This window comes from Triturus cristatus, chromosome 2_1 (assembly GCF_964204655.1).
Source record: "Triturus cristatus chromosome 2_1, aTriCri1.1, whole genome shotgun sequence".
NCBI classification, from domain to species: domain Eukaryota; kingdom Metazoa; phylum Chordata; class Amphibia; order Caudata; family Salamandridae; genus Triturus; species Triturus cristatus.
The window spans coordinates 1,013,384,949-1,013,399,814 of NC_140581.1; the positions used below are offsets into that span (position 1 = coordinate 1,013,384,949).

The window sequence follows — 14,866 nt, forward strand, 5'->3', positions numbered from 1 at the left end:
GTGTGCTATGTCGACTTCAGTTTGGTCTGCAACAAAACACCCAGCCTGCAATGTGTGGATGTTAAGATGAGGGGGTCTCTGAGGGTGGCATAATACATGCTGCAGCCCTCAGAGGCCCTCTCTGGTTACAAGGCCCTTGGTACCAGGGATACATTTTACAAGGGGCTTGCATGTGGCCCAGAGGTGTGCAAATTGTCTAAACAAAGTTACAGTTTTGGGAAAGAACACAGGTGCTGAGGCCTTGTTAGCAGGGTCCCACCACACACTCAGACAAGTTAGCATCCGGTATCTGGCAAAACGTAAGGGGGGGGGGTAATCATGTAAAAAGGGGCACTTTCCTACATCTGTTGTATATATTTTTGTAAAAAGTGCTCTGGGATTCCCCGTGGCTGTGAGACATTTCACTGCTCAAACTATTAATGCAAATTCCCCTAGAGGAAAATTTAGGATAACAGTTAAGTAACTTTTCCTTCCAAGACTTCTTGCCAGGCAGTTGTCAATACTTTGAATAATGCTTTGTGAACAGAGAGCTGTGCGTCAAATTCTTAATTAATCTGTCAATTACTCATTTGAATGCTGACCTTTCTTTACCAACCATTTATTTTGCAAAAATGTTTTCTTTTTAGTTTAACTCCCAGAGAATTTAACTCCTATGGGTCCCGGAGAGGAAATGATGCTGTCATGGCTAGAGGAACTTTTGCCAACATTCGTCTGTTTAACAAATTTCTTAATAAACAGGCACCACAAACAATACACTTCCCTTCAAAGGAAACAGTAAGTATACGGCACTAATGCCTAGTTTGCCTTACGTTATGCCGATAAGAATAACAAAACAGTACAACAGTTCTACTTTTGTTCTTTTTTTATACACAACAGCTTATGCTTATTGTGTACACGATCATTGTGTTCATTTTGCACTGCCTACTGTCCTATGATGACTGCTTTTATTGAACTTCGACTAACATTACTGAAATTATTCAACATGCAGTAGGCCATGGACCTCTAGCGTTCGTTCCCAAATTTTATGTTCTAGAATTGCGCACCATAAATATATACCACTACATAAATGAGTGCAACGTAACTAGAACTTACTGTAGTTATTTGCCTATGAAAAACTATGGTTTGTTGCTTTTATATATCTACATGGTTATTATTTTAGGTTTCACCCACCAAAAGAAATTGTCTGTGTTTGAAGAACTGTAATCTACAATACATGATAGGCTTTGGTGTAACTACTTACTCATTATTGCATGTCTTTTTTCCATCTCTGATGCTTTTGATTCGATGGAACATAGCTTCTTTACATCCACTTCTACCAGACTGCTCATTTATGGCCACCAGCTCCCACACCCTCCTCTTCTGTTCTGTTTATCCCCCACCCGCTTTGTTTTTTTTTTTTTTTTTTTTTTTTTTTTTTTTTTTTGTATTACTTTTCCTAGGGCCCGTCAGCTGCACAGTGCCTCTGGGCTGCTCACTTGTGCTCATTTGCACAGCATCTTGCCATACCTTATCTCATAATTTAGCATTCGAAAATGGCTGGCTGTCTTGGAACAGTAAATTATCAAAAAAAATTACAACTTGGTTTCAGTGCAAGGACACGCATAAACACACACTGGTGGCTATTTTGCCATGAATTTTGTTATAGTTTGACAAAAATCATTCTAAGGTAGTCAGTCATGCTTATTAAAGATATGACCAATTAATGTTGCCATTGCTTGTTTACATGTGTGATCAGTTTTATAGTTGCTGGCTGGCACGTGCAACAGCATAAATATTCATCAACTCACTAATGACCTAAATTGAGCAATTAGTATTTTTATAATTGTCATATAATTGTAATCATTTATAATTATTTTCTATGCCTAGTTTCTAATGTTGATCATACTGCTGACTGCTAGTACGTTTTTGCTGTAAAATAGTAGAAACAGTGAGCTTGCAGTACCTCTCATTAGGTGAGCGGAAGGGATATATCCCTTTGATGCAAGATCTCTATTGTGTTGCTACCTTCAGAATTGAATTCTGAGATGCAGTCGAAATAGCTCCTGCTGTAGTTTTTGTGACGGACAACTGATTGGTTTCAAGGTTCTTGGAGTCTGCTCTCTCGGGTGGGTTTGTATAGGACTTGCACTCGTTGTTTCAAGCACTTGTGGGTGAGATTCCTAAAATTTGAAGATAAGACTCATGCCACTTCATTGGGATGATGGTCCAGAAAGTACAAGCGATTAGCCCCTAGAGCTGTTCCTGGACCTAAAACGTAGGTCACAGTTTTTCTGACCTTTCAGTACCTGCCCAGCTAACACAATCTGAACTCTACTAAACCAAAGGCTCTTTGGCCATCAGTTTGTACTTGGACTCTCATGGGGCGGGGAATCTGATGAAGATAAAAAAAAAAAAATACAGCCTTAATGCTCTGATGTGGTCTGCAACACTACAAGGCAGGGTGGATGCTGGAAGGGGCCCTCAGACACATCCATTCTGCTGGACATGCTCTTCAGGTGGATGCAGTGAGCTATAACCTCTAAGCCAGGTATTGAATGAGTCACAAGTCTGAACTGAATATACTAATGATTGCTGCAATGTATTTATCTAGTGACTTGTCATATGTTAAAGTTGGTGGGTGTTTACATAACCAGTTTCATATTATATGTATAGGTTTGTATAGTGCATATGATGTGCATAAACCGTAACTATGCTTTACAGTATTACATACAAGGCTGTAGTAGGTCTATAAAAAGGGTCTCTGGGGTGTCTCGTAATTACAGGTAATTGAATGTGTTTATTTTCTACACTGCTTGACAGTAAAGGGGTCTCAACAAGCACAGGGCTTCCTTTTCACTGTTTGAAGGATCTGTGTCCCCTCTTAAGTGGTTTTAGAAAGATTGTGTTAGCTACATTTCTTAGGAGCAGAATTTAAGTGTTTCAGCAGGTTTACATCCGCAAACTGCATGCAAAAACTCCTCACCTGCTATAGTCCTTAAAATTGTGCATGAATTTACATTCTATAAAACTTTTACCTACTTCTATATCCTTTTTTTTTTTTTTTTTTAAGTGCACCACTGTTACCTTTCTGCCTGCCGCTTTTGTAAACAAGTTACTCTAAATCACATGCCTATCCAGCTTAAGCTCTTTTTAGAAACCATAACTATTTTAATAATTCCAGCAAGGAAATGCTTCTCACATAGCTCCCTTTGAGCACATCTGTGTCAATACTGCTCCACAAAGAAACTGGCGTGAATGCATGGAATGAGCATGCAAATAAATTCCAATAACTAAAGGACTGACTGCTAATTGTGGGCTCCCGGGTAGCGTGCTACTCGCTGTAAAGCACTTTGACACCTCAACAGGAGTAGGAAGCGCTATGTAAATGCATTTTAAACTATTAAAACACTGTTAACCATACAATTTTGCTTGAAAGGCTGGCTGGAACACTGAACGGGCATAACTGGACAGCCTTTGTTTGCCATGGATCCTATTATTTATCCTCAACTGTAGCCAGTAAATCAACATTGGGTCAGCTGAGTTTTCCATGCGTCCACTGGCATTCCACAAGGATCATCGCATCACTTCCCTACTGTTTCATATCCGCGTCTGTCCCTTGCACTGCTACCCTCATCAGTTTAGCATCCAGACATACTAGAAAAACATGCGTCTTCACATCCAGCTAGAAATCAACCAAATAATTCCACTAGCATCACATTGTGCTTGGACCATATGCTCTACTTGATGAAAGAAAGCTCCCTCTGCATTAACATGGCCAAAACTCGTACTTTTGCGGGGGGGGGGGGGGGAGACGAGGGGGGGCGACACACCTGCCTACCTTCGACTTGCCCCAAAATGTAGTAACCACTTCCCAATTTCCTATGAAGTGAGGAAACTACAAACTCGGATTTCCCCTCCACTACATTAGAGCTTTTAGAATGATTAGCACGCTGGCTGGGAAGGCGCAGCCGACCACTGAGGGGCCCGCAATGAACCCATCCTGGGAGGGCAGAACATGCGAGCGGGAAGGCACTGAGCCCGGGATAATTCCGATTGGTCAGAATGGTTTAGAGGGACCAATCTGTAGGGGTCCCACAGGGCTGTAAGGGCAGGGGTCTCCCTGAGGAGGTCATGAGCCTTCTCTATTGGTATGCTGACCATGAGCGTGGTTGCCACCATCACGGGGAGTCCTCCCAAGAAAGTAACAGCAGCAGATAACGACCACCTACCAAAGATGACAACTAACAGGCAGAGATACTGGTGTGCATCAGCAGCCAAGGACAAAAGCTCAGCACTAGGGGGGAAACCCCAGTTCCTACAAAGGAAACTTTGAGTGGCAACAATGATCGCGGGAAGAGAGCACCCGTCTCACCATACTGTCGCTCCCAGCCCAGAGGAGCTACAGCCAGAACGAAGGAAACTGGGCAAGAGAGACAGGCTTCCCAGAAAGAGCCCAGCAGGGTGCAGGATGCTCTGACCGGGAAGCAGCTGGCACTAGTGGGGAAGGCTGGTTGGTTGATAAACAAGGTGGGATCGTGGAATGGGCAAACCATCTCCCCTCCCACATAGCGCCGTCTGAAGCCAGAAAAATGGCGCTTAAGACAAGGCAATCGGGGTACTTGGGAACCTCCAGGAACAGTGAGAACAACATGGCTGGAAGTAAGGGCTTCCCAGAAGCAAATTGAGCCAGCACGGTGGTGCTTGGAGGGAGCAGGCCGATCAAGACACAGGATGCTGTGATCGGGAAGCATATCGTCCTGGTGAGAAGGGCTCACCTTTCCCGCCATACCGATTTAGATTAGAGCTGGCAGCTTGTTCAGTCTTACTGTGCCTATGGCTGTGCGCACCTTCTAATTTTCCAAACTGGTCTTCTACAGAATTAAATATCTTTCTGTTTAGCTTGCTGGCTGAGGCTTTCATAGATGGTTACAAAACACATGGACTCCTCACTGTGGCCACCATGGATGTGTTCCGATTGTGCCCTCTGAGTTTCCTGCTGCTCTCATTGGAAAAGCGTGAGACTGTACCCAAGTGTATGCTCTGCAGCTTGCAAGTTGGATCCTCCCACCACAGACACCAGTCTAGGATCCATTAGAAGTCTATTCATAGGGACACCCTTGGCAGAATGCTGGTGAGTTCTCTCACTCGCAAACACAAGTAGATAATGGACGGAGTCCTGTAACTTTTAAAGCACTCACCCCGAGTCAGGAGATCTGGGTTTGATCCATTGTTCTTTTGCTCACCACGCCACCCCAATTTAGACCCAGCCGTTTGCAAATCAGTCTTGACCCTGTGCCTCATGGGAACAGTTAAGCCCGAACTGTCAGGCCGGGTCCTCCCTGGACCAGAAACGAGCATCCTGGTACCGGTTTCAGGGCATCACCCCACATCAGCCAGACCAGCTTGAATCCAGTGGCAAAGTGAGCACAGGACCCTAGTTCTCTCACTCACCAACCTCTTCTTCGAGTTCCTGAGTTGATTCAGAACCATGGCTTCTGAGCAGCGCAAATGATTCCTAGGCCAAGCTGCCACAGTATCAAGTAAGAGTAAACTATAGATAGTCCTGGGCCCGTCTGAAGGTCCTTCCATTGTGACATGGCACACTCTGGCCAGGCAGCATTTATTATTTGTTTTGTCTAGCATCAGTACTGCTCTACAGTCTGCTCGTTGTCGGAGGGAGTCTGGGGACTGCAGTATAGCAGAGAACAACAGTGCATGCACCTCACGCATTCAGACACTGGTCGGAACCATGAAGAACCTGTTGCCCTGCCCACCGCAGTTGTCCTTCTATGCCTGTCATCACTAGTGTGCTGTCTAATAAATAATGGTCGTGCTACTTCAGGGCTTTATAGCTGCGGCAGTGCACCGGCAGACATTCTAAAACATTGCACCAAGGATGCAGAAACTCTTCTTTAGACTGACAGTTGCCTCAAACGTACTATGCCAAGCGAAGGAGGAGAGCCTAAATAGAGAAACGTTTACCCAAAATGTGGATTAATTTAAAAACAAAGTTGCCAAAAATTATAATTTTAAAATATTTACATCAGAGGCAAAGTTGATGAAGTACATGTCACTTTATTAGGGCGCCGAACAAACTCAAGATATTCATTTCGAAAGTCCTCATAAAAGAGCTGAATCTTTTTAACATAAGCGACATAAAGGACAGCAACATAAAGTCTTTACTTTGCCAGCTGTTGAGGTGTGTGAAAAAGACAATAGTTTGGATTACTAGAGACTGTTGTGTCCAAGCTACAAGTCGTGCCTATGTAGCAAAGTCTGTTTATAAAAGTCCCCAAAACATGCCACACATACCTGTCCATAGTAGCAACTGCAAAATTGCTAAGAAATAACCCTCCCCCCCCCCCCGCCCCGCCCCCTTACCCACATTAAAAGCCGATGTTTTACTTTTGTTTTGTTCCTTCAAAAAATCTAAAATAGGTGTAGGGTGTAAAACCCTCATCTTCAGCTTGATCTCCTTTTGTTGGACCTTCAGCCGAACACAAGAATTAACATAGTTCTAAGATCATGAATACTCACCCTCATTGAGCGACTTGTGTAGTGAGGCTGCTGGCCTGCAACACGTTTTTACCAGTTCTGGCTTTGTAGCCCACAATGATATGAAAGGCAACTACAGATCCCAGAATCCAATTGATATCGTGTGCAAAGGCCAGTAATGGCTCAAAGTATTCTGCTTCACGATAGGGAATGGGCCTTATTTGGCATGGGTCTGCATCTGATCAGTCCAACAACTGCCTTGCCATGCTGCGATGTAGTTACAAGGCAGAAGCCAACTCCTTACAAATCAATGTAAGACATAATGTGCATGTCTGGCAACAGAGATATACGTAGATTATAGGCATTGCACCTATTTCTAGAGCCTTGCATTGCAAAGAAGGGGTTACAATTTTGAAATTGAAGTAATAACATGGCTATTACTGCTTTGGTATACTCGTAGTAAAATGTCACACAGAAGCAAGCACGCTAGAAAAATGGAGATGTCACATGTAAGCAATCTGAAAACTTGGCAGCTTTGTTTTCAAGGTGCACACGTTCACAATCCAGTAGCAACAAAAGATAGCAAATTTCACAAGCCATGCTGAGGTGTGCTCGGACTTGGAAGTACAAATTTCTGCCGTTCGGCCTCCGAGAGGCTCTGCACTAAAACTCGACCCGAATTTATTCTAGCGCTTTACATGAGCACCGGTTACGTTACACAAGGACGCATTAATTTTGTATTCATTTATTTTTCGGTAGGCATAGGGAGATGGAGTGACCCCAAGGCTCGAACCTTGGTTTCCAGCACCAAAGTCGGCAGTTCTGTCCGTCAGACCACATCCTCTCCCCACCTTTATCCCCACCTCTATCCTCTGCCACATCCTTCTTAGCAGTGGTAGTAGCACACCTCAAGACATAGGATTATCATTTACCCCTACCTAAAAAAAAAAAAAAATTAGAGGCAAGCCTACCAATAAGCTCACTTTTACTGGAGGTCAAGTTCCACATTATTATCAGAGTACCGCTTAAGATGAGTAAATGATCGTCTCGCAGACTCCACTGCAGAATCTAGAAGAAAACTGGAGGGCGTTGTCTCAAAGCTTAGTTTTTGTGCATAACTGTCTCTGATGAATTGCGTCCACTCCCTACTCTTAATGGCAGTAAATACCATATAGGTCTTTCAGTCTGCCTTCATACTATTTGAGTGTGTATGTAAATGGACAGACAGTTAATATTCAAATGTCGATATATATAAATGTCATAGTTAGGTCTGTGTTTCCATAGAAAAAACAACATTTTTTGTTTTCAAATAACTTTGTCTCTGTTTGACAAACGTTCATTAAACTTCCACAAACCCCCCCCCCCCCACCCCTCCCCCCCGCTTCTCCTGAAATGTTTCGAGGTGATCCGTCAAGCAGAGGCCGAGAAATATATCAATATGTAGATAACTATATAGATATGTAGATACAGTGGGAGTAGTCTTATGGTGTAGGACTGCTTTCCATTGTAAAGACTGTTTTTTTTTTTTTTACTTTTTTTTTATTATTATTGTAAGGTTTGACACCCATGGATGGGTTTGGATCAAATTTGTCAGTTGCTTGGCGCCGTCAGCTAAGTACAGCATGTGGATATTTCTGCATTTCTGTGCAGGTAAAAGTGAAAAAGATGCTTACCATTGTTGCTCCAATAGACATTTTTGCTTGTCCCTCTATAATTCAACAGATGGGCCACTATCTAATTCAGCGCTTCTCTTAGGACAGCTGTATGTATACTATTTCATTCTTGAGTAATTAACCCTCCCACCTTATTGGAGATTATCCTGCTGTTCTATTCAATGTTTGTCGATGAAGATAGCATGATTTTGGAGGAATGGTTGCATGTAAACCTCGTTCTACATCATGAATTGACCGTGTTAATGTAATTCCCTGTTAGAGGTTCAAGGTTCAGTTACCCCATAAAATGATCTTAGACCAATAACCAATGAAGGCCATTGTAGGGCGCAGTTGGTATTGTTGCTTTTAAAGGAACATTGTTACATTTGAAGTTTAGGAAACTGGCCCCAATCTGGCTTAATTTCCCTCATGTTATTTTATTTACTTTTTTCCTTTAAAATGGAAGCAAGATTTTATATTTTGTAAAAGTGCTTTAAAATCCCGGGCATGGAAGGATCTGGTTATTCTTTGATTATACAGACGATTTCCATAGATAAGAACTAGGATTAATAAATAACATTGCTTTCTTAATTTTCAAAGCATTTTACTGTTTATTTTACTATGGAAGTGAGAAATATGGTTTGACACCACAGCAGGCATTCCCCTCTGTTAGTTAAAATACATAATTTATCTTCTACATTTCTTTCATGTAGTCAGAGTGCTCTGCACACACTATTTTGACTTGTGCATCTTTAATGTCCTGATTCGTGCTATGGTTGTATTGCCATGATAAACAGCTTTCTTGTTTACTGTCATCCTTTATATTTGTGTTTCAAGGCTATTGACAATGTGCACATTCTACACTATTCAACTAGTTCTATTTGTATTCACTATGCAGTACACCGTGCGCTATTGAAATTTTCTCTGCTCTGTCCTCTTTGCAGATTCCCATTTTTGACGCTGCTGAGAGATACCAGCAAGCAGGCCTTCCTTTGATCATCCTGGCAGGCAAGGAATATGGTTCAGGCAGTTCCCGAGACTGGGCCGCTAAAGGACCTTTTCTCCTGGTAAGTTTAAATGTATAGCTAGCTTTCTCTGCAAGTTATAGTAACTTTACTTTGGACGTTACCATAGTAAATTAAGAGACGTTTGCAAATTTCACAATTTCCAGGAAATCAGTGCCTCTAAACTTGCATGTAAATTTAAAATATATGATTTTTCTATGTCTAGGGATAAAGCGTCTCCCCTTTGTCTCGGATCTTGTTTCGATTACTAAGATTATATGTATTATTTTAGACCGGAAGTGGCTATTCCAGAATTTCTTACTGAGCAAGACATCAGCCTAAAACTGAATACGGTTATGTTTCTCAATTTCTGTTTTAGGTCATAACTGTTCAAATAAATAGTAAGTTGTTAAGTTTATTTTGTTGCCTGTAAAATCGGCATTAGCCTGTTTTTTTATTAAAATAAGGGCAGTCCCAAATAATCTCACCAGGGCGATGGGTTTCAAAATGGTGCTATGTGGTCCTTGACTCTGGGGTTCCCCAGCATAGTGGGGCCAGAGTAATCCCTAGGGTTGTGGGCAACACAACATCATTTCTCCAGTATTGGGGTGTGTTTCATAGATTCACATGCTTGAATCATTCCCCGTTGTCAAAGTGGAAGTCCCAAGGTATATAAAATGGCAATATATATACATATATATATATATACGTAGTATAACAATAGCATAGCTAAAAAATTCCATAGGCAATATTGTAACATAGCATTCAGTAGGAAAAAACTTGTCACTTTATTAGCTCGTCCAAGTCATTAGATATAGTCCAAACTCCAGCCAATCAGGCGTCTGCACCCTCTAGAACCTTCTCCCCAGAGGCTCAGTCCCTCAGATTTTTTACCGCACGTCGTGTGAAGGGAGTCTCCCTGAGCTCTGCTCAGCACTCCAACTTTACTCTTCAAGAATTCAGCTTACATCTTCATTATAATGTCTACTACAAAGAGATCACTCTTCAGACACTGTGAATCTTGTGGAAAATTGCGACTTCACTCTGAAGACCCACACAAGAAGTGTATCTACTGCCTACAACCTGACCATCAGGTGAGTGACTGTAAAATATGCAGGAATTTTCCTCAAAAGACCTTCAGGGACAGCGAAGGACGACTACTTCTGTGTCTCCAGAAGCTCAAAATGAAGGATGACCCATTATCTGATGTGGAGAGTGATTCCTCTCTCAAGACTGTTGCCTCAAAGAAAAAGGCTAGTGAGACGGAGATGTCATCTCCTAAGGCTAAGGTGCTGAAGAAACACCACTCTTCTAAGTGTGAAGACCAGCCTTCCTCTTCTAAAGGGATTCCAGCTCTCTCTAAGGGTCAATCTCCACCTTCTACGCCTTCGAGATCAAGTCTCAGGCATCAAAATCCCTGTCTGAGAGACTTTTACCTCAGAAAACTGGTGCCTCGTCGACGAGCTCGTCGTCAATTCCGCTGTCGACAAAGTCCTCCGTCGTCACAACTACGACGACGACTGCTACCTTCCTTTCGCCTAAACCCGTTATGGTGATGTCTGCGTCTTCTCCGTCGACGATGGTCTCCGTGATGGCGAGGCCTAAATCATCTTCTACCTCTTCGTCGACGACGAAAAAGAAGAAACCTTCATCGATGGACACCTCTTCATCGATGGGATCCTCCAAACATCTATTGGTTCAGTCGACGCTTACCTCGCTGACGCCTGCGTCGTCGATGCCTGTCCCATCGACGGTTGCTTCGTCAACCGTTGCTTCGTCGATGGTGGTTTCGTCGACGATTGTGAAGTCTTTCCAAATGGGGGAGCAAGTAAGTCTTTCATCGACTGCTGCAGCTTCATCAGCAGAATCTCTGGTATCGCTTCCCGGTTTGATGCCTCTAGTGCCTTTGAAGCCTTCAGCAGCTCTTTTGCCGCCTTCAGAACAAAAAAGGTCTCTTTGCTTCAAAGCAGATAGTCTTCAATGGACCTTTTATTGCCAATACAAGCTTCTCCTAATCTCCCTGTGCAACTTTTTGATAATGGGGAGGATGAGGAAGATTCAGATGAGGATGATAGATTTCGATCTGCTCGTAGTCCTTTAGAGCTCCTCATTAAGTGCCAGGACATCGATGATGAACAAGAGTATGACTATTACTCAGACCCAAATATTCAATCTCATTCTGAAAATCCAGCTGCACAGATGCCTTTGTCACTCATTTCTAATATACAAGATATCTTGGATGACTACTACCTCCGTTTTCTCCTTCAGAGCCGGCTTCTTCGATTCCTCGGACGCCTATTCCTCCGTCTTCTTCAATTATTGGGCCGCCCCCTCCTGCTTCTCCGGTGGCATCAACTGCTCAAAATATAGAGGACACACATGCAACTGATAAGGATAGAGAAGAAGGGGAGTTAGATGATAGATCCCTGCTTACTGAGTGGGACAATTACCAGATTCAGACTCCTGTTGACTTTCCACCTGTGGATATAGGTGGATTTCATGTCCTAATGGACAGAGCAGCCAAAATATTTCATCTCCCTATGGTCTCAAAGGACGAGGATTGTTTTTTTATACGATTTCAAGCCACAGAAACCGGTTTGGGCTATACCTATAATTGATTTAATCTGGCAGGAGGGTTTGAAAGTCATGCAGACCCCTGCCTCCATTCCTGCAGTCCTGCCACGCTTGGATAAAAAAATACAAAGCACCAGACAATTCACAAGCCTGTTTGATTGGTCAACCAAAGCTGGATTCGGTTATTTCTCAATCAGCTCAATGTCGTGCCAGGAATCCCTCCTCTCCTTTGTCGGCCCCTCCGGATCGAGAGGGCAGATGCCTTGATGTTATTGGGAAAATCTTTTCCACCATGGCGGCAACTACTGTCCGGGCGGCTAATTCCCTTGCCATACTAGGCCGCTATGATAGGCAAATGTGGTCGAACATCTCTCCTTTCATTGATACGTTGCCTGAAGACTCTAAATCAGAAGCTTAAAAGATGAGAGGATCTCTGCCGAGATCATAGACTGCGCAGTGGATGTCTCTTCCACGGGTTTTTGCCAACTGGCAGGAGCAGCAGTCCTCCAAAGGCAGGGCTGGTTAAGAGCTACTGCCTTTCGCCAAAAAGTGCAAACGAAGATTATTGATCTGCCTTTCGACGGCAAATCACTTTTCGGACAACACATAGACGATGCCCTCCAAGCAATTAAGAAAGATACTGACACCGCACGTGCTCTTGGCACGTTATAATTTAAGAAACAGCCTTTTCGTGGTGCAAGGGGTCATGGTTCCTCCTATTCCTTTCGAGGAGGCTACAATCAGAACAGGCAATACCAATCTTATCAGGCACAACAACATTACTCTTCCTCCCAGCAACAGCAGTCGTATCGTCAACCACCAGCTCCCTCTTATAAACAGTACAGAGGGAAATCTTCGCGCAGAGATTCCTCAAAAAAGCAGTGACAGAAATAGATAAACACTTCGATATTTAGCTCCCACGCTTCCTGAGCTATATTCTCTTGGGCCTCCCCAACCCCCTCACATATCCTCTTCGTTCCCAACGCAGTTGCCAGATCGCAGTTGCATTGGGCTCAGCCACGCAAAACATTCTGCTTCACTGGCAGACTACACGCACTCCCACATTCACTGGCTGGCTACAACGTCTCTGGCTGGTCCTGAGGATGGAAAAGATCACCCTTACATTGGCTGGGAAGAGCTCCACCTTCGTGGATCTCTGGCAGCCATTTCTCACCCTCCTTTGCTCTGAGTATAGGGAGTTCACTTGCCCGAGATATCTCCACTTATTGCGTTTATCATCCCCGCCCGAAGGGGAATCTCAGGGAACCACATGGGCTGCGGGGCAGTAAGCCTATCTTAATGTGGTTTTTTTGTTGGTTTGTTTTTTGATTCGTGGACATGGGTCGGGTGGGTGGGTGGGTGGGTGGAGAGGGTAGGGTAAGTTTCCTTTTTTGGCCATCGGCAGTGATCATACGATTGGTTTCCTCCGTGAACAGCAATGTACCATTACATGACTTGACTAGCGCCGGTAAACACATGTGCAGCTTATTGTTGGCCTTTGTTATGAAATGCAAATAAAGATTTAAACCTAAAAAAGCAGTGACAGCCGCCACCTGCCGACCACTCTACCCATCAACCCAACCAAAGTTGGAGGCCAAATCTCTCATTTCTTCTCAAACTGGTCTGCCGTCACTAAAGATCGATGGGTTTTGGACATAGTGTCCGGAGGACACGCCCTAGAATGTGTAAAAGTTCCCTCAAATTCTCCTCCCAGAGGTCCTCCTCCTGCCCATCTGAAAGCCAAATCAAAGTCATGTTACAAAAAGGAGCGATCGAAGTGGTTCAAAAATAACATAGGGGTGCAGGTTTTTATTCAAGGTTCTTCCTCTTCAAGAAAAAATCGAGGGACTGGCGCCCCATCCTGGACCTTCGGTCCCTCAACAAGTTCCTCAAAATGCAATCATTTCTGATGTTGTCTCTCCAAGAAGTACTTCAATTCCTATCTCAAGGAGATTAAATGACAACACTGGACCTTCAAGATGCCTATTTTCATGTCCCCATCCTACCCAGACACAGAAAATTCCTCCGTTTCAGAGTGGCTGGCAAATTCAAGTCCTTCCCTTTGGCCTCCGCTCTGCACCCGAGTGTTCACCAAGGTTGGCACCGGTGGCAGCACACCTTAATCAAGCGGGCGTCCAAATATTTTCCTACCTCGACGACTGCCTGATAAAGGCACAATCGTTGATCTGGACGGACAACACGACAAGCATGCATTATGTGAACAAACAAGGAGGCACAAAGTCCACTTTGCTGTCCCTACAAGCCCAACCGATTTGGAACTGGGCGATTCAACATCAAATAACTTTAACAGCAGTTCATGTTCCGGGAGTGTCCAACATTTTAGCGGACTCCCTGAGCAGGTCAATCTCGTCCAACCACGAGTGGGAACTTCATCAGCCGACGCTGGACCAGATCTTTCAGCTTTGTGGAAGGCCCAATCTGGATTTATTTGCGACCAGTCTGAACCGCAAATTCCCATTGTACGCAAGCTGGCTTCTCCAACCAGGGTCGTGCGAGAATGCTTTTTTGATGAACTACACAGACTGACACTGAAGAAAGTAATGTTGATCTGCCATTAATCCCAGCTGTACTTGTGTGAAATAAAAAAGCTAATCTCTTACTAAAGAGCTGCCATGGACAGCTTTGTGACACAAATTGAGCCTTGCTACATGATTGTAGTTCCTGCATACATAATTGTCAGTATGGTTGCAGCAGCCAGATGTGCTCAGGGGTTGATAATTGGTCTGTCCATTAAATTGTGGACATGGACCAGATAAAAACTCTTCTAAAATTATTTGACTGGGATGTAAGAAATTGTGCCTTGAGTCAACCGCTGTACAGAACAGCTTCGCATATCCAAATATAATGATGACTTTCTGATAATTGTTCTTCATTATTGGATCTTTCATGGAGTCATGTTTGAATTATTCCCCATCATCAGTCTGGAGTCTTAGCAGCCTTGAGATGGGAATTAAGTCAAACGTTTGAATCAATAAAATATTCCACTGCTGAAGGACAGCCTTTTACACAATATAAGCTTCTTTTTTACAGGAGCGATAACACTTGACATCAAATCAGAATGATGAGTTTATCTGTGTAATTGTGGACACAGAAGGCAGTTTATTTTAGTCTTCTTGAAAAAGTCACAACAGACTACATAGT

General features: G+C 43.5%; 1 protein-coding gene across 4 annotated transcripts in view; it reads left to right on the plus strand.

The window, feature by feature from the left end:
- ACO1 (aconitase 1) overlaps positions 1-14,866 on the plus strand; it is a 364,042-nt gene that overhangs the window by 320,058 nt on the left and 29,118 nt on the right. For all 4 annotated transcript variants that reach the window (XM_085634885.1, XM_085634871.1, XM_085634895.1 and 1 more), the window contains 2 exons: positions 627-774; positions 9,071-9,193. In XM_085634885.1, coding sequence (XP_085491011.1) covers positions 627-774; positions 9,071-9,193 — 271 coding nt within the window. The remainder of the gene's footprint in view (positions 1-626; positions 775-9,070; positions 9,194-14,866) is intronic.